The sequence below is a fragment of the Micropterus dolomieu genome, linkage group LG05, assembly GCF_021292245.1.
Source record: "Micropterus dolomieu isolate WLL.071019.BEF.003 ecotype Adirondacks linkage group LG05, ASM2129224v1, whole genome shotgun sequence".
NCBI classification, from domain to species: Eukaryota; Metazoa; Chordata; class Actinopteri; order Centrarchiformes; family Centrarchidae; genus Micropterus; species Micropterus dolomieu.
Genome location: NC_060154.1, coordinates 20,229,971 through 20,256,807, shown reverse-complemented (window position 1 = coordinate 20,256,807; position 26,837 = coordinate 20,229,971). Strand labels below are relative to the sequence as shown.

General features: G+C 40.9%; 2 protein-coding genes across 3 annotated transcripts in view; one reads left to right on the top strand and one right to left on the bottom strand.

Moving 5' to 3' along the window:
• Positions 1-21,178, bottom strand: part of LOC123970760 (zinc finger protein GLIS1) — a 70,546-nt gene extending 49,368 nt beyond the window's left edge. The window contains exons 1-2 of one of the 2 annotated variants that reach the window (XM_046049043.1): positions 21,059-21,178; positions 20,576-20,905 (exon numbers count right to left, since the gene is read on the bottom strand). In XM_046049043.1, the coding sequence (XP_045904999.1) occupies positions 20,576-20,855 (280 nt within the window). In that variant the 5' untranslated portion in view covers positions 20,856-20,905; positions 21,059-21,178. Of the gene's footprint in view, positions 1-20,575; positions 20,996-21,058 lie in introns of those variants that run through there. The other variant, XM_046049042.1, reaches the window with a different exon arrangement.
• lpxn (leupaxin) overlaps positions 1-26,837 on the top strand; it is a 665,334-nt gene that overhangs the window by 175,348 nt on the left and 463,149 nt on the right. The window lies entirely within an intron of this gene.

The window sequence follows — 26,837 nt, the reverse complement described above, 5'->3', positions numbered from 1 at the left end:
TGTCATCACACGGTATCTATTGCTCACTCAGCCTCCTTTCCTCTCCTGTATAAAGTAGCATGTTCCTTTCAGTGAGCATCACTGCAGGATGGCGGTAAACTGAGCAGCTCACTGAGACGTATAAGAGGAGGACTAAAATTAAAGGAGCAGTTTGCCAGTTTGTATGCCCCATTGCACATGAATACAAAAAAATGAATGCTTCCTACAAGAGTGTAATTATAAACGGATAAACGTGGTTATTCGAGAACTTGTTTTTGGGACATGTATGATTATTTTTTGGCTGAGGTTGTGGAGGGAAACGAGGTTCCAATCACCCTGCAATACGCCTGCCCTGATGTCATCCGTTTGTCATGCTCCCTCCTTGTCAGAATCCTTCGGGAACACAGCGCGCAAAGCCGTGAAACTCAGATGCATCCTGAGAGTTAGTGCTTTCTAATCCATCTCCAGCTGATTAATGCAGCCGCTGTGACCATGGAGGGTGAAAAATATGACAATAGACAGAAACAACGAATGAATGCAGACTCGATAGTTCTGATAATTAGAGCACGGCTCATTCTTTCTGTGGAAGGTTGCGGTCACTGTGACGGTGATTACATTGATTGTTAAACACGCTTCACATACCGGATAAATTTCACATTGGGGATCGTGGCCAGTTAGGGTGCGCTGTAATTGTACACCTATTCAGGCCGCCTCGGGGGCTGATGATCAGAGTCATGTTCAAGTTCAGCAGTGTTGTGCCTTGGCTAAAAACTCTCCCCTGACCTCAGTGACTAATAAATGACTAATAAAGCGGAGCAGACACATGTCTCCAATCTAGCAGAACTTTACCCCTCTGAAACAACACGGCTATTATCCCATGATACACAGTTATGACTGCATTACCATACAAAGCATTCCAGTCTATACAGTATTGAAAAGATCAAACCACATCATCACATAGTTGAAAGTCTATGTTGCCGTCTCCCTCAATGAATCTCTCTCCTTCTTGCGCCCTCTAGTATCATTATTTCTCCACAGACAATACCAGTGCTCCATCTGATCAGCAGATGGTCTGGACGGCCTTATTAACTGTAATTGGTGGTAATCTGGAGACGATTTTTTATTTTGGTGACACTTCATTTTCTATAATTCTCGCCTCTCCCTTTTAAGTCACCTAAGCGTTGTGTTAAGTGCCAGAGTGAGATTGTGCTTGTGCCAGCGTTTAATGCATTCAAGTCTTCAGAGACATGCAGGTCTCAATGAAAAGCAGATGTGCAGATGGATAGATGGTTTAAGGAAAGGAAAGGGGAGCGATCAGAGGTGTACTGCACTTAGAGCAGGAGGAGGCTGTTGGGGGAGGGGGGAGTGTTGGAGGGGGAAAGGGGATGTCAGGAGTGTGATGCAAACATCTGAACCCAAGGTACAACAAGCTGCCAAAACCGCAAGACAGATGCCTCTGAGAATCCAATGTGACACCTCAACTGGCCCCACTTTGGCTCCATAAATCATAACATTCAGCACTTAAAAGTTAATAATGATCATTTTATTCCCATAGCCCCTACACCCCCGCCTGCCATTTTCTCCCCCTCTCCTACCTCGCTTTCAACATGAGACAGGTCAACAGATACAAGTGTGCGACAGCAGGCTGAGGGACTTTGTAGGGGGATGCACTGGTTGCGCGTCTTGACCGGTGCAGATGTTGTGTATTAGGGTCTAAAGCCCTTCCTGGCTTCTCTGAATCTCATAACTCATGTCTATATTTGTGTCTGCGGCATAGGCCCGGAACTTATTTGTTTGCTTAGTAATGGATGTATGATTGAAAATCCTGGGGGCACAAGTAAATGAAAAATAACAATGTCTAGGGAGAAAGCTCCTCTTAAAGCAGGTGCAGAGCGAGGGAAGAAGAAAAACTCTATTAAATTACTGTTGGGGCACAGAAATGTCAGTGTTTTCGTTGCAGGATTACCAGTACCAGCAGACATGAGAACTTTCATGAGGATAAAATCAATTTGTTCTATCTGATTTTAGCTGCTCTCAACCAGGTATCTTTGCTCCTCCCTGCTTTCTCATGGTCAACTTGGTCCCACAATAACCTCAGATTAGATGCTAGAAAGTGGAATACAAAGTAAAGAAGAGGGACTTATGTGGCTCCAGAAGCATCCAGCTGCAAGCCTTCACTTTTCCTGGGCACATCACAAAAATGTCATAGATACGTCTGGTTGTTCGTAATAAGTGGATCCAAGGTTTGAAGGCATACTGATGAATTCAGCGGTCGGTAAATGATTAGCTCGCCTGCCTTTTAGAGAAGAGGGTACATGTTGTGGGAAGCAGGCGTCATCATAATACCAGGCTTTTCAAATGGAGCTGTGCTAACCGCAGTCATGAACACAAACAAATACTTGGCAGCCAACAACCCTCCCATCCCCAACCTCACCGACCCACCCCACCCACCCCATCCCAGTGCCAGGTTTGGTGCCCGGAGTCCCAGAGACCAACCACTTTACCACATGGCTTAAAGAGGGGGCGCTGCAAGTCAAAACCCAAATACAGGACAAAACGTTGTGGGATTATGTGACTCCACACACACACACACACACACCTCTCTCTCTTTCTCTCTCTCACACAAACACACACACATACACCCACACCTTAAAAAGAATACCCCCACACTGATCTCTTACAGAGGAGGATACACTGAAAGGCTGCTGCCAGTCCTGATCACTTACCACTACCTCCTACTAACCGTTACAGCCAATCATCTACTCCGCTGTCCTCCCTGATTAACATAATTAAAACTTTACACTTGTACATGTCACCATCTGGTGGTAGCACCTTGTCACTAGTTGTGGCCTCCAGGCCACTTACAAGAATGCATCTCTCAACAGGTGATCCACATTTACTGGAGAAGGACTGAAAAAGACTGATCTTACAGAAAGACATAATAATATAAGTTGGAGCTCAGATCAGTCAGTCAGAAGTTAATAATTTAATAAAACTATTCTGTTTGAATATTAAAGCATAAGTTTAGTCTGGCTTCTAATCAGCTTTGTTATATGTGGTTCCTTGGACAGCAAACATTTTGATGCAATAACTGATAACATGTTTTAAAAGAAGGTCTGACCCCACAAAATTTGGCTGAACACTTTTATAGTATTTATTATCTAGGATATTGTTCCAAATGTTGTGTCCTCTTTGTTAAATATTAAAATGTGCATACTGGGTAAAATTAATGTCTGTAACAACTCTGTTGATTAGAATTAATGGTCATTTTGGAGGCTGTAGTTATGTGGTGCTGCTGAATTGTATGACAGTATACCAAGAGACCCACCTAATATTTATTCTGCCCTCTGTGTTCACTAGTCTTAGCTGGGAGAACCTACTAAACTGGCCACTGAGTGTATATTCTGAGGAGCTCATATAATTTGCACATTTTCACATAAATAAATGGCCATGTTGCTGTAAACTCTCAGAGTAGGCAGGTCTTTAAATAATTATCTGATGCGTTTGTGTTTCCAACAGCTATGACAGTGAGATGATCATAACAGAATAATTAGCATAAGCGACAAAAAAAATATGATGATATCTGAACAGAAAATTAACAGAGCTAAGCATACAGAAACCCAGACTTAATCACCAGGAAATCCAAGGAAAAGGCCTTGTAGTACTCAAAGACACTGTTTGCACACTGACCTCTGGGAAGGGCAGTAAAAAACACCACAGCAATGAATGATTATCGCAAAAATAGGCATCTCTTCTATATTTAAATCAAACTCTCTTAGACCATTTGTTAATATAACAAAAATGTGAATACTCATCAAACCACTACAAAGCTGCTAGTAGCCACAACTTCATCCTGACAATCACTATCATAACAGGATTCTGCCCACAAATCTGTACACTGCCAGGATTAATCACAGACAATCACAAAGTTTTACAAGGGGTGCTCAGCCAAACCACATCCTATAATTTGACAGAAAAGCCACATATTTAGAAAGACCAAACAGTGCACAAAGCATCAGTCAGGCCCACGGACTGACTTGATAGACCGGCAGACTGACAAGACGTGATGCACTTGGCTGGTAGACTTGACAGGGACGTCAGGCTTAGTGACAGACACCTTTATAGGGCTGGTGAACAACGCGGCTCCGGAGCCGGGCCAACAGTGCTGAAACCTCAGCATGGGATCAGGAGGTGCTTCAAAGCCAGACAAGAGGGTGCTCTGTTTGAGGAGGCAGCAGTAAATACCGGCGGAGTGTGTAGCCGGTCCAGAGGACTGACGAGCACTCGATGCACCACACCCTCAGAGAAAGTGTTAAAGGTGAGACTGGTACACTTCTTAACAGAATCAAGTTATTTCTTGCAACAACTAAGCATAATGTTACAAAGTACTTTAAAAACATTTTAAATATGTGTTTATTTGAAAGGTTTTAGATCCTGAATCTGTGAGCGCCCGGTGCTTGGAGTGCCTGCGCTTTTGTCTGTGCGTGTACCTATGTGTCTGTGTGTTGTGTACACACGAGAATAAACAGTGTATATAAATCTGCTGTAAAAAAATAAACATGGCGATTTAGTGCAGAAACTGAGTTTCCCCCTTCTGAACAATAGACCTCAGTTTGTCCGTGTGCCCGCTCAAGTCAAACTAAAACACAGCAGACGTCCCTCTGAAACTGTAGTGAAATCAGATCCATTTGTCAAACATCAGCATGGCCCTCTATTTGTCAAAATTACTAGCATAATGGCATAATAAATCTGTCCTGTTGAGAATGGGTGGGTTAGGAAAATAACTTTTGTCATTTGTAATGATGGCTTTATTCTCATGTTGAATTCTATTTTATTTGACACAGTGACAAAAGGAGATTTTGGAGTGGGTTCCTACTACTATTATGTTAGCATGATAATACCTTAACCTTTACTTTACTTTAATAAACTAAAGTATTGGACAAATTGAAATTTTACCTCGCCTGGGAACCATGAATGCACCCAGTAGATGTTGATATATTTTATTGGATAAATAAAAACTTTGACCTGCTGGTGGCACTAGATGAAAAGTGAGGGAATCACCAAAGTCATTTGTCAAAATTTCATGGCAATCCATCCAATAGTTATTGCAGTTTGGACCAAAGCGGTGTACAACCAACCAGCCAACAATCATCACCATCCCTAAATCCATGCCACGAGCATGACTTCAAACAGGCCGGACAAAAACCTACTCTACTACTAAGCTACGAAGTCTATGGAACAGATTCACTTGATTGCCTCCTGCTGTAGCTCCCATTAATAAGGCTTTGTTAGCCTAGCTCATCCCTGCGCAAGTGGCCTGTTCATTTTGGTCCGAGAGGCTGTCGGCACAAAACTTAGCCCTCTTCAGCCAGCACCCAATATTTACAAGCAATCCCAAATCTGTGAGAGAATTCGATTGAACACAGATGGCAGGAAATTCCTCGGAAATGACAGTGGCCAAACTCAACCACAGAACATGAGAGCATCTCCATGTAGCAGACGCATTGAGGCCCGTCTGACAGATACTCTCTCTTCTTCTCGCCCAGCACCGCCTCCTGCCATCGATTACAGTTTGACAGTGGTGGAGATTTATATGACTTCTGTAAAACAAGTGATCAATTTGCAGCAATTACCGTATATTTTTAATGGTTTAGAGGCAGCAGTGGGGGAGAAATAAATGAATAGTTAGGAAAACGTCTGGAGAAAAATTCCCTTGATGGTCGGTGGTCCAACTGAGAGGTTGAATTTAAGTTGGTAATTAGATCACATTTGAATGGAGAAACATTTGAAAATGATTATTTTGATACCTACACACAGTGCACATAACCTTCTGTAATTCTCAGAGGGGATGCTAGTTGTTTAAAACAAGGGCCAAACCAGATGTTCTGGGAACCAAAAGAGGAATCCGATTTCACTTCCTACTTCTTTGTTACTTGTTGTTGTTTTAGCACAGGAAGAATAATGGAATGTAACTTTGTGAAAAGGATATGTTCAAAGCATGCATAGTAATTGCTTTGGCTTTTGAAGTTTCCAGTTAACGTTGAGGCCGGTGCTCCTCCATGGTGTCCACAATGAATATTAGCTAGTCGGGATAATTAGGGGTTAACTCACCCCCAAAATGGAGCTCTTTGAGGTAAATTAGTTTTTCAAAAGCCCACAATTTGCTTTGACAGTGGAGGCACAGAGGGGAAGCTTTTATTTTGATTTGATTATTGGTGTTGCTTCATGTCACCGGATTCTAAACCCTGACATTTCAGCACACAAAGTAAGCTGATCTGCTCAGACATACGGGACTTAATCCTTCTGCTTATCCTCAAAACAAATGTTATTTTACACACAGGGCACATCACACATGAGAAGGTACACTGCAACAATGTCTGGCTGTGTGAGAGAATTCAGCTGTTGTACAATCATCACTTTATGATGCACTGCTTGTCAACAAGGTAGTTTATCTTGATTCAGAAGATTTTATTCTAACAAGTTAAAATCTTGAGATGAGGAAGATCACTAAACTTGATTCACTTATAATAAGACTGCATCTAATTGTAAATGATTTCAGGAAATCACATATATATATATATTTTTTTTTTCATACTCAGATTATGTCCCTTGTTAAAATCAACATTCCCATGACACACATAAATAAAATATTCTGTAACTGATTCAAACCAACAGTGAGGAACTGTGCAGTAGATTTGCTATTATACAGCAGTCAACATCTGCCACCAAAGGCCATTAACTTGGCTGAAAAAATGACTATAACGTGGGTTGGAGAGGGACCTCCTTCTTGACTCAAAGGGCACCACAGAATTGGGGTTTTCATTGATATTTAGAATAAATAAGAGAGAGCCCCACTGAGCAAACCTGTGTTGGGTTTCAAACCACACATACCTAAGGAAGTCAGCAATACCATTCTTTTATTGTGTGGGGAGTCCTCATTCACCAAAGGTTTTGGCACTGAGGACCACCCCCCCCTCTCAACCCAACACACACACACACTCACAAACACAGATCACACAGAGACAGGAACATGCACTCTAGGTAACTTGAGATGGACAGTCCAACAGACATTATACATCACTCCACATCAAACAGAGCTCCATAATGCTGTTGTGAGGAGGATGAGGAGGAGGGGGCTGCAGTTCATAGTCAACCTCTCATCTCTCTACAACATCAGGAAGAGTCCACTGTTTGAGCAGTGATGGCATGACTCCTACGCCCCCGCGGTTACAGGGACGAAGGCACACTGGGGCCTGTAAAAATTCAAAATGGTACCAAATGACACCTATGGAAACACATTCAATCTTGTGTGGTAGGAGGTCAATACACAGCTATTTACACAGACAGCAGCGCTGTGTGTTGAAACCGACAGGGCCACCATCAAAGAGCTTTACGACCAAATATATTCTCACTGCGTAAGCATTTTAGATGTCCAGGCATTAAAGCCCTCCTGTGTTTTCCCTTCTCTTGTTTAATGGCTGTAATAAGATTCCTTTTATTATGATTTCTGCTCTTGCTGCGTCCCTTCGCCACGTGAGTCAGCCGAGGGAAGTGAGACATGAATTTTGTCTCAGTAGTGAAATAATTTCAGAGTGTGTCAGCGCAAGCACCTTGTACATGACAATAACTAAGACCAGTACATAAACAGCGATTAGTATGCTAGAATGTGGTGCTTTCACAAGAACTTATAGTTTTACAGTGTATCCTGACACATACGAGACGAGGACACACAAACAAAAAGATGATACACATCACCTGTAGACCGAGACTGTCATCTAAGGTGAGTTTGCATTGCAAATAAATGAGGATTCCCACAGATCCTACTTTTACTTTGCTTTGAACTAGATTAGCTCACAAAATATGTTTTGCATAAGACATGTATGTCATATACAAAACACGAGGTGCATTATACAAAAATAGCCAAAGTATATTGAAGTCTCTATTAAAGTGATCATACTAATGTGGGAGAAATATACATACATACATATCTCATGACAAATTTACATTTAACATAGTTCAGTTACAGTGTGTCACCTAGTTGAAGTTAGTCCACTGTCACATACAGTATATAGATACATACATCTGTTCATATTAATTCATAATGTATGCACATAAATGCATAGTTCATCCCATACACTGTAATTGAAACGTCCCCGGTTCGATTCTACCAAGCAAAGAGGAATGGCTCCGAGTACTGAGCCGATTAAACATCAACCAGAGTGTGATAAACCCAAAAGGAAAAAGGGAAGGTTGTTAGTTGATTAGTAGCTTTTTGGATGAGTCTGTGGTGAGAAGGAGCCTAATCAGACGATAACGAGCAGAAATAAAGAAATCATTCTTCATCATCATCTTGGCCTCTGCCATGTGTGTTGTTTGGCTGCTCTTGGCCCGAGTGCGTAAGGGGCTGAATAAAGAGGGAACCTCGAAGGGCTCTGGCCTGTACCATGTGTCAAGCCTTTCACATAACCTGGCATTCATTGTGAAGCTCTTTTACGAACCATAAAAAATATTCATTTCGCCCCGGACCTGTTTTCCAATATAGTCTCCAAACCCATAAAAGGGTTTGCTTTTCATTTATTTTTATTTAAAGAACTTTGAAATGCAAATGTTTGTTTCCTTGCACGTAAAAATTGAGAGAAGCCATCTTAAAAGAGAAATTTGATGTGAAATGTGAATTCTGGCCATTTTACATCATCCCTAAGATAAACATGTGGGTTCTCAGTGCAAGTCTTTTTGTGCTGTTAAATGAGTGTATTTTGGCAGGCTGCAGTGTACATGTACTGATGCTTTGCCTCTCTCGCTGGACTCCTTCATGGCTCAGAGCTCTTGAGGCTTGTAGAAGACTGGCATCTTTACAGTGGCCTAGATTGGCCATATTTTCGTGTCAAATGACAGGTCTGGCCCTGTAAAAGTGGCCGCTGTGGTAAACTGTGTATTTACATTTACAGCTAAAGCTATCAAGGACATGACTAACCAGTCCTGTTGACCTTTATTGAATTGCGGTTTTAGGGGCTATACATTAAATATTTATTTAACTGCAGCCTTTTGTACCCTTCAAATGAAAGCCAAGCCTAATTTTTTTTATTCATTCTGTTTAGTTTATAGTTACCGTTAAAATTTCATTTTTTTCCTAGTTGGAATAAAAACAAGCATTCTTTAGAACAATAATGACTGTGTTATTGCAAAAATTGTGGAAGATTTATTGTTCCCAGTATATCAAATCATTGTCAAAAATTTACAAATAAAAAAGAATACTCGCAGTTCATGCCGGACGCCAGTACTACACTGCCATTTATGTCCAGTCAGATATGAGTACAAAGACAGAAAGACAAGAACACATGCAGAAAAATGACTCAAAAATAAACTTGCATTATTCATCATTTACAGTCACTGCCAAAACCTTACGTACTTTTACATTTCACAATATATTCAGCAATAGTGGCATTTGAAATACTTGGAACATCCAGATATTTCTCAAAGACAACGAGTTACAGCACAAGTGGTGACGCTTAATTCAACATGTCAGGCGTGCCAACCGTTCCGTGTACAAAGACCGACTCTGTGCCTGAGCCTGGCAAGAGGCAGGAATTGCATGGTGTTTGTTTGAAGTCCAAAGTGGTCAGAAAACGTGGCTAGACCCATGTTAACAGTAACACTGCATGAGAAGACGAGGCAGAGGCATGTCCAATAAGTGCTGGCGGTGCCGCTGTGATCAGGTGGAATAGGAAATGTGCTTAGCATAAAAAATAAAAAGGGCTTTCGTGGAAACATGGAAAATGAAGGGGGTTGAGGCTCGCGTGTGATAAAGAACAGGACACCAATGAAATTTGACACTGGACATCTTTCATCACTTCCCATCACCAGTATCATCTGCTAAAAATATTTGTTTTGCTTTTACCCGTCAAGTTAGTTGGCGGGATACACTGTGATGATGCAACTTTGTTACCAAAGCAGCTATCCTCTTAATGGCAAAAAAAAAAAAATCATTAAATTCCAGCCAGACAGTCAAAATCTTGGCCGTTTGCTTTATGGATATCAGTGTGAATTGGTACTTGCTGATTTCTGTGATTTATTTTCACAGTAAATGTAAATCACAGTTTGAGTGTAACAAATGCTGACAAGGAGAAACGAAAACATGTCAGTGTGTGTGTGGTTTTTTTTTTTGGTTTATTTTGTTTGTATCCCAATGTAAAATACCACAGGTTTTTATAATGCAGCACAGTAACAATACTAAACCTTTATTTATACAGTTGTTTTCTAACTCAAGGCAACAAAACATTAACTTTGAAAGATACAGTACTGTGCAAGAGTTTTTGGCAGGTGTGGAAAAAAAATGCTGTAAAGTAAGAATGCTTACAGAAATAGACATGTTAATAAGTTTTATTTATCAATTAATAAAATGCAAAGTGAGTGAACAGAAGAAAAATTTATGCTGTTTTTAAGGCAAAGGGTGGTCACAACAAATATTGATTTGATTCATCTGTTCACTCTCACTTTGCATTTTGTGAATTGATAAATATAATCTATTATATTTGAAAGCACGCTTACTTTACAGCATTTTACCACACTTGTACTGGTTAATGACTGGTTAAACAACAAGGCTTTCCTCATTCAGTGCAGTATTTCTTTGCTTTTGCTCACCAAACATGTCCTGCATCATTCTGTCAACAATCCCAAAAAGCCTAAGACACAGTAGGCCTGTGTGTTCCTCTACAGGACGGCAAACACACTGTCAAACTCCATGCGGCACTGCAGAACGCACCAGGCTGTGTAATGCCGTGGAACAAGCAGCAGGTATTTGTTAGTTAATCAATGTCTGAATTAAGCTAGAGGCTGAGGCTGTGTTCAGGAGCAGCAGGCCTGTTTTGACTAAGCCATCTCAGAGAGGGCCCGGTCATGGAGACTCCCAGCATTTGTTAAAGATTAGAGGCCTAGTCCTGATGTACTGAGCTCAGGTCAGGCAGAGTGCAGGGCTCGGACACGAGGCGAGTTTTACCCTATCTCTCCCATCTGCAGCTCTCACACAGCATATCTACTAGGCCGGGTACATGAGACACACGGAATAACGTGATTAAAGGTTTTGGAGTTCGCAGAGGGGGACCGTACAGAAGTTGCCCCTTCAAGAAGCAGCATTCCCCCGTTTGACAGTCACCGAGGTCATGCCAAAGAGGCACTTACAGCATAAACAAAGTAACACAAATATCAAGATTGCCCTTCTTATGTTATATGTTAAAGCTTCCTACTCTGTGTACCATCTGCGTACATTCACACTCCTGTGTGTCATGTTTTGGTTGGTTTCTATTGCATGGGAGTGTACTGTCAGATGTGAATGCTTCCAGTAGAGAGTATCTATGCTGAATAAAGGAATAACAATGGTCCACATGCTCTCAGCCTATCATTAGCCAGAATGCTAAATGAAAAACAACTGTGTAGGAACAATAAAATAATTTGTCAAGGGAGAAGGGTGCAGATAAATTCTGCAAAGCATTTTCCAATTGGCTGAGGCTCTGGTACGCTGGGCCAAGTGCTCAGCACCTGGCTGTCACGGCTCTGACGCCGCCTAATTCATTTCAACTTTCAAACACATGCCTATTAGATCACTGTCGATACGAGCTGAAAGTACCTGATTAGGCTTTTTACCGGTGTTAGTCAACATGTGCTGTGAGCTGACTTTTTAAGGGCAAAAGTTAGATAAACAGAAAGGAGAGACGAGAGAAGTCTTGCTCTCCTCTCCTTTATATGGTCTCTCTATCCGTCCACTACATCTGTGACTGCAGCTTCAGTGAGGACACACTGGGGAGAAAGCCAGGTACTCATCTTAAATATTCTTGTCAAAAACTCCTGGTGATATATAAGAGACATTTCCTGCTACGGGAAGGTTTAATGGTTACTGAAGCCGTGTGAGGATCCAAGAATCTCAGCGTATCAGTTTTAAGGTGAGTGAAGCTCCCCTTGATGGGTTTTGGCTTTGTCGTAAAGGTTGAACGCTGAGCTGGGGGAAACGTCTGTAAATGTCAAGCCAGCTAGGACAGCTACGCGCTGGTTTCCATTAGGCTCAAATCTTTTAACTTCTATTTTCCAACATAGCCTTCCCACCACCGCCATCTTTATTAAATATGAGAGAAATGAAGGTCTGGAAAGTCCAGCAGGTAGCGAGCCAAAGCAAACATTTCAAATATTGATAAAAACAGACATCTACACGTATACACCCACAAACACACAAATGCCAAATCACATACAATGCGCGCAAATGCAGTGACACGCGCACACACACACACACACAGATATTAAGTACAGTCTTCAACTGTCCCAAAGCATTAGATGTCCCCCTGGTGATTTATTCAGTCCTTGACAAATATCAGCGGCTCAGCATTTACTTTGCCAAGTATTGAGATTTGTTACTTTCAAAAGACAAAACTGCGTGTCCAGCTTTGGAAACATGCAACAAGTGGCTGACCAGTGTTGCAACAGATGTCATTCTCAAGCCAAAAAAAAAAGAAGCTAAAAACAATAACATTTTATTAACCTCTTCACTGGACCTTCCTTTTGGAGCTCTGCTCTAATTAGCTGGCAAAGTGTGTGTATCTTATATTAACTTTTCAAGGCTTTCATGTTCAGAGTTCATGAACATGTTCATCTTGTCCTCCACTTTGACCCGCACATTACCGCACAGACACACACACACACACACACACATACACTTACCGTCCAAATCTGCTCACTACTAAAACTACCAACAACGAGCCCCATAAGAGATCGTAAGTGTTCAACATGATGTTTGTGTTAAGCAGTGTATTATAGAAGTCGACTTCTGGGTCTTGGGGGGAATGTTAAGCATGTTAATGAAGAGTGCATACTGAGGCTATTACTCATTGTAATATGGATCCATTTAACACACGTATTGCACAGCTCATATGAGGTTTAGTTTGAAGGAAGAAACTGGGTCCTACATTTAATCCTGGCAACAGTTAATCAAGAACTGATTGTCTTCAACAAAACAGCTTACAGCAGAATTGTTTCCTCATTTAGGATTACAGGAAAACACTGCCAAATGAAAACTACACAGCTTTCATTCAAAAGCAATTAGATGTAGAGAATCTAAATCAGACAGATACTGCAGGAGCCAGAAGATAACAGATGTATCTACTGTTTCCAGCGGAAACGTCTGGACAGAGCAACTAGCTCATCTGTGAGATGTGGTTTTCAGTTCCAGAGGGTGAAATCGAGCCGACATCTCTGGTAGGCAGCAACATCAGTACAGCAACTTACAACCCAATGTCATCTTAGAGTCTTTCAACTCCCTGTTCGGCAACGGTTCTGTCAAAGATGATTAAGTGAAGACACTGACATGTGACAGAATGGATAATCCCTGGATTAGCAGAGAATATGAACCAACAATGCTCACTCTCCCCTGTTGTCAAAGCTGCCTGTGGTTATAGCTGGACAACTACCACTACTTTGATAAACCTTCAGTAAAACAAGACAAGTTAAAAGTACTTGTGTCTTGTTTGCTGTGTCAGCACTGCATGGGGAGTTTTCACACAGAAGATATTCCCACACAATGAATTAACCTCAATCCACACTCCACGGCATAACATCATAGAAAATTGCATCTTCTTATCACACACTTTATCTCTTGCTCTGATATTTGCCCACTGAAAAACAGCCTTCCCTTTCAAATATAATTGCCTGTAAAAAGTCTGTAAAATAACCCTAGGCATTACAGATCACAGTGCTGGCACAGAGCCTCTAAACTTTATTAACATCCAGAGTAGGCCTGGTGAGGCTCCCTGCAACTTGGACTTCCAAGCATTAACCTGAACATGGCACTGGCCTCACTTTCCCAAAATCATCCACTTCCTCTCGTCGTGTAGCACTGGGCTGTCCAGATTTGAGACCAAAAAAGAAACATTTTGACACCAGTCCACCTGTGCTGCATTGCTGCCTGTGCTGCTGACACTGGATGGACAAGATGATATCACTCTCTGCGCTGATAGAGGCTTCAGGCAATACATAAGCTACCATAAATGTTGACTCAAAGACTTGCTTACCAGTGCTTTAAAATATCTAACTGAAAGAATAAGTCAAGAGATATCGACGCTGTGTGATGTAACTTGGCTCTTTATGTAGGACAATAATGTGTACAGATCTTTATCTGACAAGACATAAAGCACATATGAATATCTGAGTCCATATCAGCAGTGTACAGAAGTGCAAGTTGTCAACCCACATCATTCGCAGACAAACAAGTACTTAATCTCGAAGCAACTTTTATTTTGTCGTTCCTTTGTGCACTTATTAGTCCTGGTGATAAAGTTAATACAGCGCAGGGGCTGGAGTGCGTTGCACATGACTAGAGAATAAGTAATTCTTCCAGAATGTTGGACTTCTATTAACAAGCACTAATAAAGTATATAAACTGCACTATTAGACTTTATAATGTCTTTCATAGTCCTCTGGGGCAGAGCCAGCCAATGGTGCAGTGAGCTGACTGGGCACTGCCCCATGGCAGCTTCCTGGCAGAGACGGGGAGAGAACAAGAGAGAGGATAAAACTCAAGCTTTTTGGCTGCTTTCTCCTCCGCTCTAATGAAGGCATTAAAACAGCCTCAGTTTGCATCATGTTTGCCCATTTGTTTTTGACCACTCAGTTGAAGCCAATGTTTGATTGGCTGGCTGATTAATCTCCAACATGCCCAGCCTTGTAAAAAGGGCCATTCCAGACACCATTTAAACAAGCTGAGCCTGAGCACTCGTGCATTTGAAACTGTTGCTATAGCAGTTTTAAACGCTGATCTGTTTACAAAGCTCTGATGCACACTTAGCAACTAGTACTGTGAATGTTACTCACAGTTAAACTGCTGATACAGTAAGTAGCATACCCACTAGTGGAAAAGATGAAATGGGAGCCTCAGATGACTCAGATGTCAAAAACTACCCTTTCACACTCAATCTGTGCTCTCGCAGATTGTTTGGGGAGGTCAGTGAAGACCTGATACTAATGGCCACATCTCTCTCCCGCCATCTCTCTCTCTCTCTCTCTCTCTCTCTCTCTCTCTTTCTCTCCAGCTGACAGCTGCGAGGGCCCAGTCAGCTCTCGGCCCCGCTCTGGCAGACGCAGCGCAGCGGCAGACGGCCGTCTTAACTGCCACAGTCAGAGTGGAGCGGATTTTTCTTTGATGAAACACAGCAGCGTCGAGCCAAGAACAGCAAGTGGCACAGCCGAGATGTAAATCAAAAACCCACCCGTGTGCTAAGTCATACACAGAGAGGTCTGCGAGAGGAGTCGCTGCTGTCTGAAAATGCGTGAGTAATGCAGACTCTATAGACGTGTGGTCAGCTGTGGCATGTCTGTCCAGGCAAAAAGAATCAGCCAGAAGTCTTAATCTTTTTCAACAAATAGTTAAAAGCTCAAACAAATCTGGCAGCTTATTCCCCTCATCAGCGAAAAGTGTTTTCAAGAGTACTTTTGAAGTTTTAGGCTAAAAATACATTTTTATGACGACACATCTGAGCCAACTCTGCAGCTTTTTCTTGATTAAACTGAGGCCCAGAGGACATTTCTTCTGGTATTCCAGTGATATTTCGACACTTACTCAAACCAAGATCATATTTTTGCTGTGTGACTGTTTGGATTCATTGGCAGAATGAAAGCTAGAATGCCTTTGGTTAAAGTGAGATGCCATAGTCATACCACACTGGTCACATAAGAATGAGAACATTTGACCTGACTGACACTGAGTACAGAGAAGGAAAAGGACAGTGGGGAGGCAGCAGTGCTGGTTTTGTGTCTGTTTGTTTAAGGGGTTCATACATGCACATGTTAATTTTGTAACTTCAGTGGACTAATCAGAAGTTACTCAGGCAGAAACACTCACAACCTCCCATAAATCTCCTTGTCTGTCTTTGAATCCAACCTCAGTCAAGTTGATGCAACACTCATCTCTTCCTCTGCCACTTATCTCCCGTTTCCACACACACGTCATGTGCACTCCTGGCCAAGTGAGATTGATGTGATTCAGCCAAGCAGATGCCAGACCAGGGGTGTTCTCCCTCACTCTCCTTCTCTAGTGGCTGTGACTCAGGAAGCCTCTCATTCCATTACCCAGCATTCCCTCGTCAGCTTCTCAGCCAGACAGAGGTTTACGGGAATACCGTTGCAGAATCATCACCGGGCCTCGTCTTTATGAATCAATGGAACATGCTGCAAACATTACACCCTGCAACACCCTTCCCAGGCAGCACCCTCGCATTTGCCCATAACTCACTGCTGAGCTCATTCAAGACGCAAAGACGTGGGCTGAGGCGCTCTCTTTGGCTTATGGGAATGTACTGACTGGTGAGAAAACTTGTGAGAAGAATGCTACTATTACTGTACTACTCTGATATACACAGGCCCGCATGTATAGTTCCACATGATTTAGAGGCACACATGCAGAAAGAGAAGGATGTCTGGCTGTCCATTAGTTAGTCCTGTTGACACATTCTATGTAAAATATCACTAACTGATGAAGTAATGCCAGAAAAGTACTATATAATTTTTTCACAATCTAGTAAAAACAAATAAAAAATGTTCTTGGTTTACCTCGGCCGTGATACTAAGTGAACCACAAGTCCAAAAGATCAAATCTCTTCAAGCAGCAGCGACAGCAAAATGTTTCCTCTGAGGGTTCACCAGTCTTTCACAACTTCTGGGAGGAATAGCCGCTATAACCTTTTGCATATTTGGCATAAGATTTAAGATCATACAAATTTACCACGTTGCCCCTAATTTAAACTGTAAAATTCACACCTAAATATTTGCAGTGCGTCACCTGTTTCTCCCTGGTGATCATTACATCTATTTGGGGTACATTTTTTAAAGATCTGGGCTCTAAGTACCATCTCTTTTGTCTTTTCAAACTCTTGAAACATTGACATGGACTACTGTCACACCCCCGATTCAGCAAACTGGGTCAAACAGTGTCACAAATTACAACTGGCTCACAAGTCAAAACCAACACAAAATAACTGAGATCCAAGATGAACAAATAATATGATCTGTGTATAAATCAAAGCCAAACCAAGCCAATCAAGCAGTCCATGGTAATTTAAGAAATTCAGAACGCCTTTAAACAGCTGAAGCAAAGATTTTTCTAGAATTATAGCTGTATAAACATTTTATGTGACACAAATATGAGTATTTACTCAGATGAAAGCCTTAGACAACTACGCACTGAACACACTTTAAATGTGAACACCAGTTCCATTTGCATTCTCAGTGACTCTTCTATAACGTAATTTATAAGATGAGAAAATATTTTGGGGCTTTTAAAGATGAAATCCATCCGATGCAGCATTTCTACTGTCAAATAAAATGAAGGCCATCTGCTCACTCCTCTTTCTATAGAGAATAATAATAAATAAACCACATACTTTGATTAGAATAAGTAACTTCAGCAAAAGCACTTAATGTGCTTCTCTGTGCACACACAACCAAAACTATTCACAAGCTACTGGGAAGCTGTCATTAAGTGCCTCAGGAGAGGCTCAAAGAGAGGCTGTAATGGCTGGTTGTTTCTCATAACAGTCAGATTATCGCCCTGCAGCCTGACGTCTACAAATGCTGCTGGGGAAAACACAGGAAACTAAGTCATTTTGAGGAAATTCTACATATGTGCCAATGCCACTCATAAAAAAGTGTGTGTTTATATACCTGTGTACTGTGTGTGAGTGTGTCAATGCGTGGCGTATGTGCATAGTGTATGTGTTCAGCATATGCTGTCACAGTGTCTGTATGTATTAGCAATTGATGCTGGTGGGTTTGTGTGCTTGCTTGCAGGTGTGCATGCTGCATGTATAAATGCGTTACCGGTTTCTAGAAAATATGTCACGGTGATGTGTGTTGGCAAAAGACAACAAGCAATAGCCACAGAAATGCAAAGGTTCCTGACAATTATTAAATCCAAAAGCCCATTACTTATCTCTTCACAGGCTGAATCAACAGACAGACCTCTGCATTTATCTAAGAGAAGGAGTATGAGACTCTAGCACACTCCTCTAACTCAAACATTTTCCCCAAATAGCCTCGCAGACTCTGCAGCTTCGTCCTGGGCCAGGAGAAACTTTAGGAAGGTATCGAATGATGCTAGAGTACACACTTCATTCAAACCTGATATTCTTTTTCAAGAGGGGTCAAGTGTTTTCCTTTGCAAGCTAAATATTTTCTTTGCTGGTGGGCACCAATATTCATAGCACAGTGGAACCGCAGTGTAAGGACGATCAGCCGCTGTTCCACTCGCGAAGAGCAATACACATGGTTTCCAAACCGACGCACTGGGTGTGACATGGGTCGCTGTGATTTGTGCTTCAATCAACTTGATGTAAAGAAAAATAAAGAATAATATTCCTTGGATTTATGGTGGGAACATTTCTTAAAATGCAATGGCACAGCAACAGTGAGGTTGCACAGAAGGGTTTTGACCAAATGTTGAGTTCTGTTTTCATTCAGGCTACCTGGCCCATAAAAATGTAATCCAAGTCTGTACTGAGGGTCTACTGACACAATGGCACCTCAGCTCTGTAACTCACTCCTTCAATAGTTCTCTCACTCAATGTTAATATTTTTTCTCTCTCCCTCACTTATTCGTGTATACACTCGTAAACACACAAGGATGCTAACACTCTGACATAATAAAATAGAAATAGAAGGTGTAGATTTGCATTTTCATAAGTATTTAGGAAATCTGCAGAGTCTCAGAGTACATCCTGGTACACTACAGTTTCCCTCCTAAAAAAATCCTACACGGAGGATTAGATGAAACATCCCTAGTGCACTATATTTTATCACATCTTTCAATGAGTAAGCGTTCACATTTTGCAATCACAGGGTACACGTTAAAGGTCAGAAATCTCCCGTCTGAGGTAAGTTCTTCCTCTACTGTCTCCCTTCCATCAGGATAAATATTACATCTGTGTTTGTTCAGTGATTCCTTCAGTATAAATCTAAAGTAATGGTTGAGAATGCAGCTTAAACTCCAGCTCTGTCCCCAAATGGGAGTCTGTAATACGATCAGTCTGAAATGAGGCATGATACAAAAGACTGATGAGTACTGAGATCACTTTTATACTCCGTGCTCAACATAAGAGACCATGGAACACAAAAATGCCTGGAATACAGTGCATATGCTTTTAGAGTGAAGATATAACAACATTCTAAGTACAAATTCACCTGAATAAGATGTTTTATTACTGAAATATTACAGTAAAATATATTGTAAACATGAATTACTGCCAAATCATGAATGCAGAGATTATGTTTTTTTTGCACTCCAAAAGGAAGCTGAAAACTATTTTAATTCATAAACCCACAAGACATTGAAATTATTAAAATATCACTGGACTGCCTTGCAGTGTCGGAAACCAAACAAACAGATATGTATGTGTCTCCTTCAATGTTAATCTGAACAACATAATCCACATCTTGCATTCCCACAATTTACGGGAAGCGAGTTCAAAAGCGTCGCAGAGACAATGAGACGATTCATTCTGCTGCTGGGATGCTGGGGATGGAGGGCTGAGGGCACAACTGCGCTCCAAGAGAACTCATAAATGCTGAGACACATTCGGCAGACATATGGTTTGTGTTTAGCAAGAAGAAACAATAATCAAATCCGTTGATCCTCTTCTTGCTGCAAGGATGATTGCTAATATAAAAGTCTGTTCCGTCTAATCATAATTTAGGATGGGGCTGTAATTACCTCCGCCCTCTCACAACAACACTCTGTCTAAACAGGATGGAGCAGGCTTTCCACGCAGACTCAAGGCCCAGTTTCCACTCTGGATGCTATCTGTATGACAGTGCTCATATCATCTGTGTAATTGTTTTTAAAGTTCTCCCTATCACTGATGAGCCCAATTTATTCACTTTTTTTTTGTAAGGCACCACAGGAGATTTAAATGTGAATTTAGAGCAATTTCAGCATACTTAATTATTTGTAAAATTAATATTCTTCTAAACTTGGGATAAAAAGCAGAAAAACTATATAAATTAATTATTATTAATTGTTCTTTAAAATGTTATTTTAAACTGTCAAAACTTCAAGTTGCCAAGTTTTCCATATTTAACTAAGTCGGCCAACATCACACTAATCCTCCCATGAACTAAACGCCATGCCTTGTTAACATCCACAGGAAATGTGCACGGCAGTTATTCCGCATACTGTACATCACTTTGCATGGCCTTCATGCAACAGAGACTTTGATTCTAGGGTTATTTATGAATTGGCCAAAGATCCAAGAGAGCTCTGGGTTTAATTAGCAGACATAATCCACAACTGCAAACAGGGCCATATGGAAGAAGCATTATTTTACTTGACAGATTTAATCAATCCCAAATAACCCTGAATTGCTAATTGGTCAAATTGTCTGACTGACTGACAGCTGCTGTTTGACTGAATGTGTTATTGTTATCCCGTTATCCGTTTGTTTTAATGAGACCAATAATCACATTAGATGTTACTCCATCCATCATGTTCAGAAATCACACACAGTCGACTTTGTAACATCCAATCGCCTCAATTGAAGACAGCGGGGCTCGTGCTCACGTTTCGACCTACCTTGCAAGGGTGGGAGAGAGAGGCACGAGCGCGGGGCTTTGGCTGACAGATGCGCTTTTTCCTCGGACGCGCTGAGTCTCTTCGGGCTGGCGCAGTTCATGTGAGTCGAGGCGTCAAGGGAGTTCCGGCATATCTGAGATCCAAAACCACCGGTCCCGGCTCGCCGCGTGCAGAAGTCCGCCTTGCCGCCGTACACGGCGAGGGACAAGCCGGAGAAGTCTGTGAACGTCGGGGTCTGACAGTGGCTGACCATCCCGAACAGCGCTGAGGGGTTCTGCATTGATGACTCGGCTTTCCCATGCAGTGTGCAGCAGCCGCTGCTTATATTACCTGCGCACATGAAAAGAAAAATAACCAAAATCACTGAAAAATGTACGAACACCAAGACAAACGTTTCCCCAGTGCAACCAGGCATCCATCTGAACAGGAAGAATCAAGACATTGGACAAAACGATTAAACTTCAGCGATTTGGTAACACCTACCTTATCCAATTACCCAATGAGGAGCAGAAAAAGTCAGCATGTTTAGCAAAGTAGTGGGGAAAACATCTGCAAGCCTGATCGATAGCATCCTCTCAGCGAGGATCACTGATCAGCATCCCAAGCTTCTCTCCCTCCCACTCTCTCTCTCTCTCTCTCTCTCTCTCTCTCTCTCTCTCTGATTGACACCCGATAGCGCCACTGCTCTGCAGGAGCCAGGAGCACCAATGAAGACTGTGTCCGTGTTTGTGTGGGAGGATAAGATCTGGATCAAGACGGCTGTGTTTGTAGCTCTGTGCTTGAATGTGAAGTTTGCGAGCTGCTGCGTGCGCGTATGCTATGATAGCATGTTGGCGTGTAGCCTGCAGCCTTTCAAAGCTCAATGTAAAAAATGTTATAACAGGTCATTCAACAACCGTGGTCTCCAAGTTTTGGTACAGTAGTCTACGTAATCGCACTGATAAAACCATATCAGCCATTGCTCTGCTTTGTTTCAAGCACAGTGCTATTTAATAAAATATCGCTCCAATTAAATGTTTTATGCCTCATCTATTAAAGGAAAAAAACAAGCAAGTAGGCTAGCCTATGCTATAAATAGTTCGTTTTGGACTTTCATAGGCTATAGCGATTTTATTAGCCAATGTAGCCTGTTCACTGAGTCAAAATGCAGCTGTTATCATTTCATTCTTATATTTATTAAATTAGTTTCCATCTCGTTTTAAATCATAGAGATGAGAAAATTGCTCGTGGTATAGCCTATATTTTTCAACACATTCCTCCTCAAAAAAACAGCATTTGCTGTTCTTTTGTTAGAGCTGCTTACATTATTTCAACAACATGATTCGTTGAATTATTATTATCTGTCTGACTGATTCAACTATGTGTACGAACAAAAAAAACTACTGATCAAAACGATCACTTGGATATCTCTGTAATACTGAATTTAAAGTAGTACAAACCGGCTGTATTATAAAATAGGATAAAGAAAGTCTTCTAAATGTTCATAATCACGAGTTGAATCGTTCTTTCTTATGATACACCCAGTGTTTAGAGAAGTACAGCGATCGTTTTATGTGTAAAATGCTATTCTGTAGCGCCATCTCATGGCCTTGACGTAAAAGAAAAAATTCAAAGTGGGTCAGAGTTGACACCGTCAGTAACAACACACTCGGGGTTATTATGATGCAAATACAAGGCCGATTGCACAACCCGTCGAGTGAAAGTTTCTAAATGTAGTGGAAGAGGTGTGGCAGTATGTGTTTGCCTTTTCTTTCAATACAATCGGAGGTCTTTGCTGTAAAATGCGGAAATGCGCCACTCGAATAACTGGATCTGATGCTGCCTTTGCGTGCTGTTGGAAATATGAATGCATGTAGACCATTCAACATGATAAAGACAGAGAGCACGTGGGGTTTAAGCGGTGGATCCATGTTATTTTTGGCATGTAAATAACGTTAACGTAATGTTCGTCATGCTGTTTTGTTTTCATTAAAGAAGCATGTCCTACCTATATAGGCTATATCATTCATTTTGCTAGTTCAATTTGAGTTTGGGACCATAGACTGTTAAAAAAAAAAAAAGACTAATATTAACTCTGACAACTACACTTTTTGTTCATTTTTGTCTTACCATCTGGTTGGTTATTCTGGGTCTTTTAACAGCAACTATTGAATAACAAGCAGTGATCTGATGGATTTAGAGACCATATCCTGTAGTGTGGACATAACATGTTGACTGCCGCATATCATTTTAGTAGCCCAGTAAGCCTAGTACACACAGTTACACGGGATTCTGTTGAGTTACTTTTACTTTTATGTATTGACTTTTTCTCACATACAAAGTTAAATTTATAGAATCCATTTCTTTACTACTATTTATCATTATATTTATGTTAATACTGTATTTTTTTCCTGCTTGTTTGCTCTCCTCTACTTGTCACAACGGTAGGAAATAACTTTGGAGAAGTTAGGAGGTGAATATGGTCAGACTAGGGGCCCTGGGAAAAAATGAGCCATGGTGGAGTGGACCCCTATTGATCCTCCCAGTTCTTTCCACTCTCTGTGCATTAAAATACACAAGTACCAGTCAAGTTGTGCACACATTCAAATACACATTATGTTGATAATATGAAACAATGACAATGTTTTGGCAGTTACCTGCTAGCAAGGAAAGGTGAAAGGTAAAAAGGTGAAAGTTAATTGATATCATCTGCATAGTCTGTGCCCATTACAGATTAAGGGCATAGAAGAGTAGCTAAATGTGTAAAAAGAGACACACATTCATGGTCAAAATTGGTTCATGTTGACTTGTTTTTTTTCTGAGAATAAAACTGATTTAGCAAGCAAGACACAACCATCATGACCTGTGAAGCAGGTGTTTCAGAACCAAAAACACAAAATGTTTTGACATTTAACATTATATTAATACCCATAATTATTCACAGTCATTGGATACCTGCCAGATTTTTATTTCATTAGTAGACGTTATAAGTTAATGCATTAGAAAGCAACAAAATATGTGACCCAATGTTAGCAAGCTAAAGGTAGTGCTAAATCAAAGTAATGCTTAGATTCAGCATTTGGCAAGAGAAGTGAGATACCCATGAAGCTCAATAGTCTCTGAAAGGTGTAACTTTAGTTCAATTAAGCAGTGTTGGGCAAGCTACTTGGAAAATGTAGTGAGCTAAGCTACTAGCTACTCTCCATTAAATGAAGCTTCACTACACAGAAGCTACCCCCCAGTAAAATGTAGCAAGCTAAGCTACAGCAATGTGGCAAAAGTAGCTTAGTTACATCTAAAAAAAAAAATCTTTAAATTTTTTAATATTTTATAGTTAGGTATATATATAAATACACTCACACACACAGTAAGCTATAGGCCTAGTTTATATTGAACTAACTTCATTCCACAGTAGCAATAGAAGAAATACTAAACACCTGCTCCAAACAGTGTGTGTGTGTGTGTGTGTGTGTGTGTGTGTGTGTGCGCGCGCGCGAGAGAGAGAGAGCTAAATCAGACACACAGAAACTCTCCTACTTAGTGCCATATCATTGCAGTTAAATGTATTTCCTCATGCAACAAACAGAGAACCACTGTTGTTTGTATAAAGTAACTTAATTATCACATTATTAATTAATTATATATTTTTTATTGTTTATATGTGAATTTGTGCTCTGGCAAAATTTGCAACCTAATCATTCATGGCAATGGGCGAGAAAGAGAGAGAGATAGAGAGATCTCTCATCTCATGTAAACAGGTTTCTGCCACTACATATCAAAGTTTCCTCCTCACTAGAGTAAGAGCTGTCCAGGCTGGACCCTGATCCTTCTCACAAGAGGTGTGACAAAAACTATGACAATAGAAAGTGAACTCAATCGTGCGTGTCTTCATTCCCCTGCAGCAAAGTCGCAGACATCAGCCCAAGGATCGGTAGGTGATGTCACCGTCAAGCGGAAGCGATTCTGCCGGCCAGTGTGTGGCGATGGCGTCACGTACGAATCCTTCAGAAATGCTTGGGAAAGTGTAGCGTGTGTGGAAGCTACCACGCTACTCGGTCAATAAAAGAGCTTCGTTACTGAAAAGCTATTTGATTTAGAAAATAGCGACGCTACCACCGAACTACTGAGAAATGTAGTTAAACTAGTGGCGGCGCGACTGCCCAATACTGCAATTAAGTAACTAATAACTTGCTTGCTGACACATGAGTTAACAGCTAGCCAGCGCCAGTTCTGATGGAATTAACCACTAATAACTTCTGCAGCGCGTGCCACCTGCACACTGACTCCCTCACATTAGCTCTGAGCTAGTATCAGTGCGGGGCGGGTAACGCTCATAGCTAAGCTAAATGTTCAATGTGGGTTTGTTTTTCAATATTTTTGCCTCTGTAGAATGGAGATAAACCAGACTTTTGACTAAGCATTTGACCACCATTGACTTGTGTCTCGGTAAATATAAGTACATTCAAGTACTGTAGGGTATTTAAGAACAAATTCTAGGTACTTGTATCTTACTTGAGTATTTATGCTACTTAATATAGGCTACTTAACAAAATAATAAATGCAACACTTTTGTTTTTGCCCCCATTCATCATGAGCTGAATTCAAAGATGTAAGACTTTGTCTATGTACACAAAAGGCTATTTCTCTTAAATATTATTATTATATACAAATCTTTGTTAGTGAGCCCTTCTCCTTTGGCGAGATAATCCATCCACCTCACAGGCAATAGTATGAAGCTGCAGTACCGAAGGCTATGGAGGACCGATCCTGACACATTCAGAAATAAATAAATGCTCAATAAATAAATAAGCATCCGATTAAATACACAAAAAAACAAAGTAAATAAATAAATGTAGGTAGTAATTAAATTATACAAGGAGACATAAATGTATATATCTATTTTAATTACCTTATTTATTTATTGTCCGTTATAATCTTCAAATTAATTTATTAATTACTTATTTTTTAAATGTATTCATTTATGTGTGTGTTTTAATATTTTTGTCTGTTTTATTCTTGCGTTGCATTTTCTACCCTATTTATTTTCACCCATGGTATTTATTTCTGCCTGTCCTTTTTACATTTCTGTATGCGTTTCTGCCTCATTATGCAAATGAGGAGGGGCTGTGTCTCAAGGGGTGAACTTCTCTCCTATTGATGGACCAGTCAGACAGGAGAGCACTAGGCCTTCTCTGCCTGCAGACATCAACGAGCTGCTCCTCACACAGTCAGATGGCTTCCTTCAGTGCGCTGAGGTGTTTAGCAGCTCTGTTTGAAGACAATACTACCAGCCATGTCTTCCTTCTCTTTTCATGTGTACGCTCTGACAGACAGTGTTTTCAGTTTGCTGCATGCATGGACACAGAACTGCGGTATAGAGAGAAGCACACGGTCAGCTAGCTGCAGCTAAATCTGGAGTGCACTCGTATTCAATTCTGTATGGTAAATTCAGTTTTAACGGAGCAGAGCGAGCTGACAGGCAGAGTTACAGACTTTTTCTGTCCGTTTCTCTCTTTACAAAGACGCATGTTGCAGTCAGAGTCTTCTCTGAAGAGGGCAATGAAGTCTCAGTAGTACACGATGCGAGCACCACATACAACACAATTTATCAAATTACACAACGGATATACAGTATGAAAATAAGATTGATTGGATTATACTCACAGGAAGTATAAAACCTGTTACATGCGTCTATTAAAAGTAAAGTAACACAAAAATGTCAGGGAAATTACTTTACTTAGATTTAAGTACTGCAGTTGTACATTTGAAATACCTTCCTACCTTTCTGATAGGAAGCCTTCTTGAGGTGGTATAAAACATTTCTTCTCAAATTCTGATTTGAGTTGTGGACAACTATGACCACATGAATTAAAAAAATGTAACATTTCACTGCCCAAGTCAGCTATAACACAAGTCTTGTTCATTAGACTACATGCTGTACAGTATTTGTGGACAGATTTTGTCCCAGGATTTATTATGCATTTCTTCTTCGTCGTTGCATGATTTAGAATAATAAGGTGAGAAATGGGTCTATTCTGAGTTCATCCTGCACTGCAGCAGCTAATAAAGTCCATTTAATCCCAAAAACGCTTTTCTTTTAGGCAGGCTGGAGCAGAAAACAACTCACCTTTCTCAAGTTGTACAGTAATGTCACATGTGTATGAAGGTGGATCAAACAAGCTAATCTTAAATGTCAAAGTAGAGAGGAGCCTAGTAGGCCTATTTATTTTCATTCATTACACAATATGAATAAGCTATGCAGACAGTTGTAAAGAAAGAACAT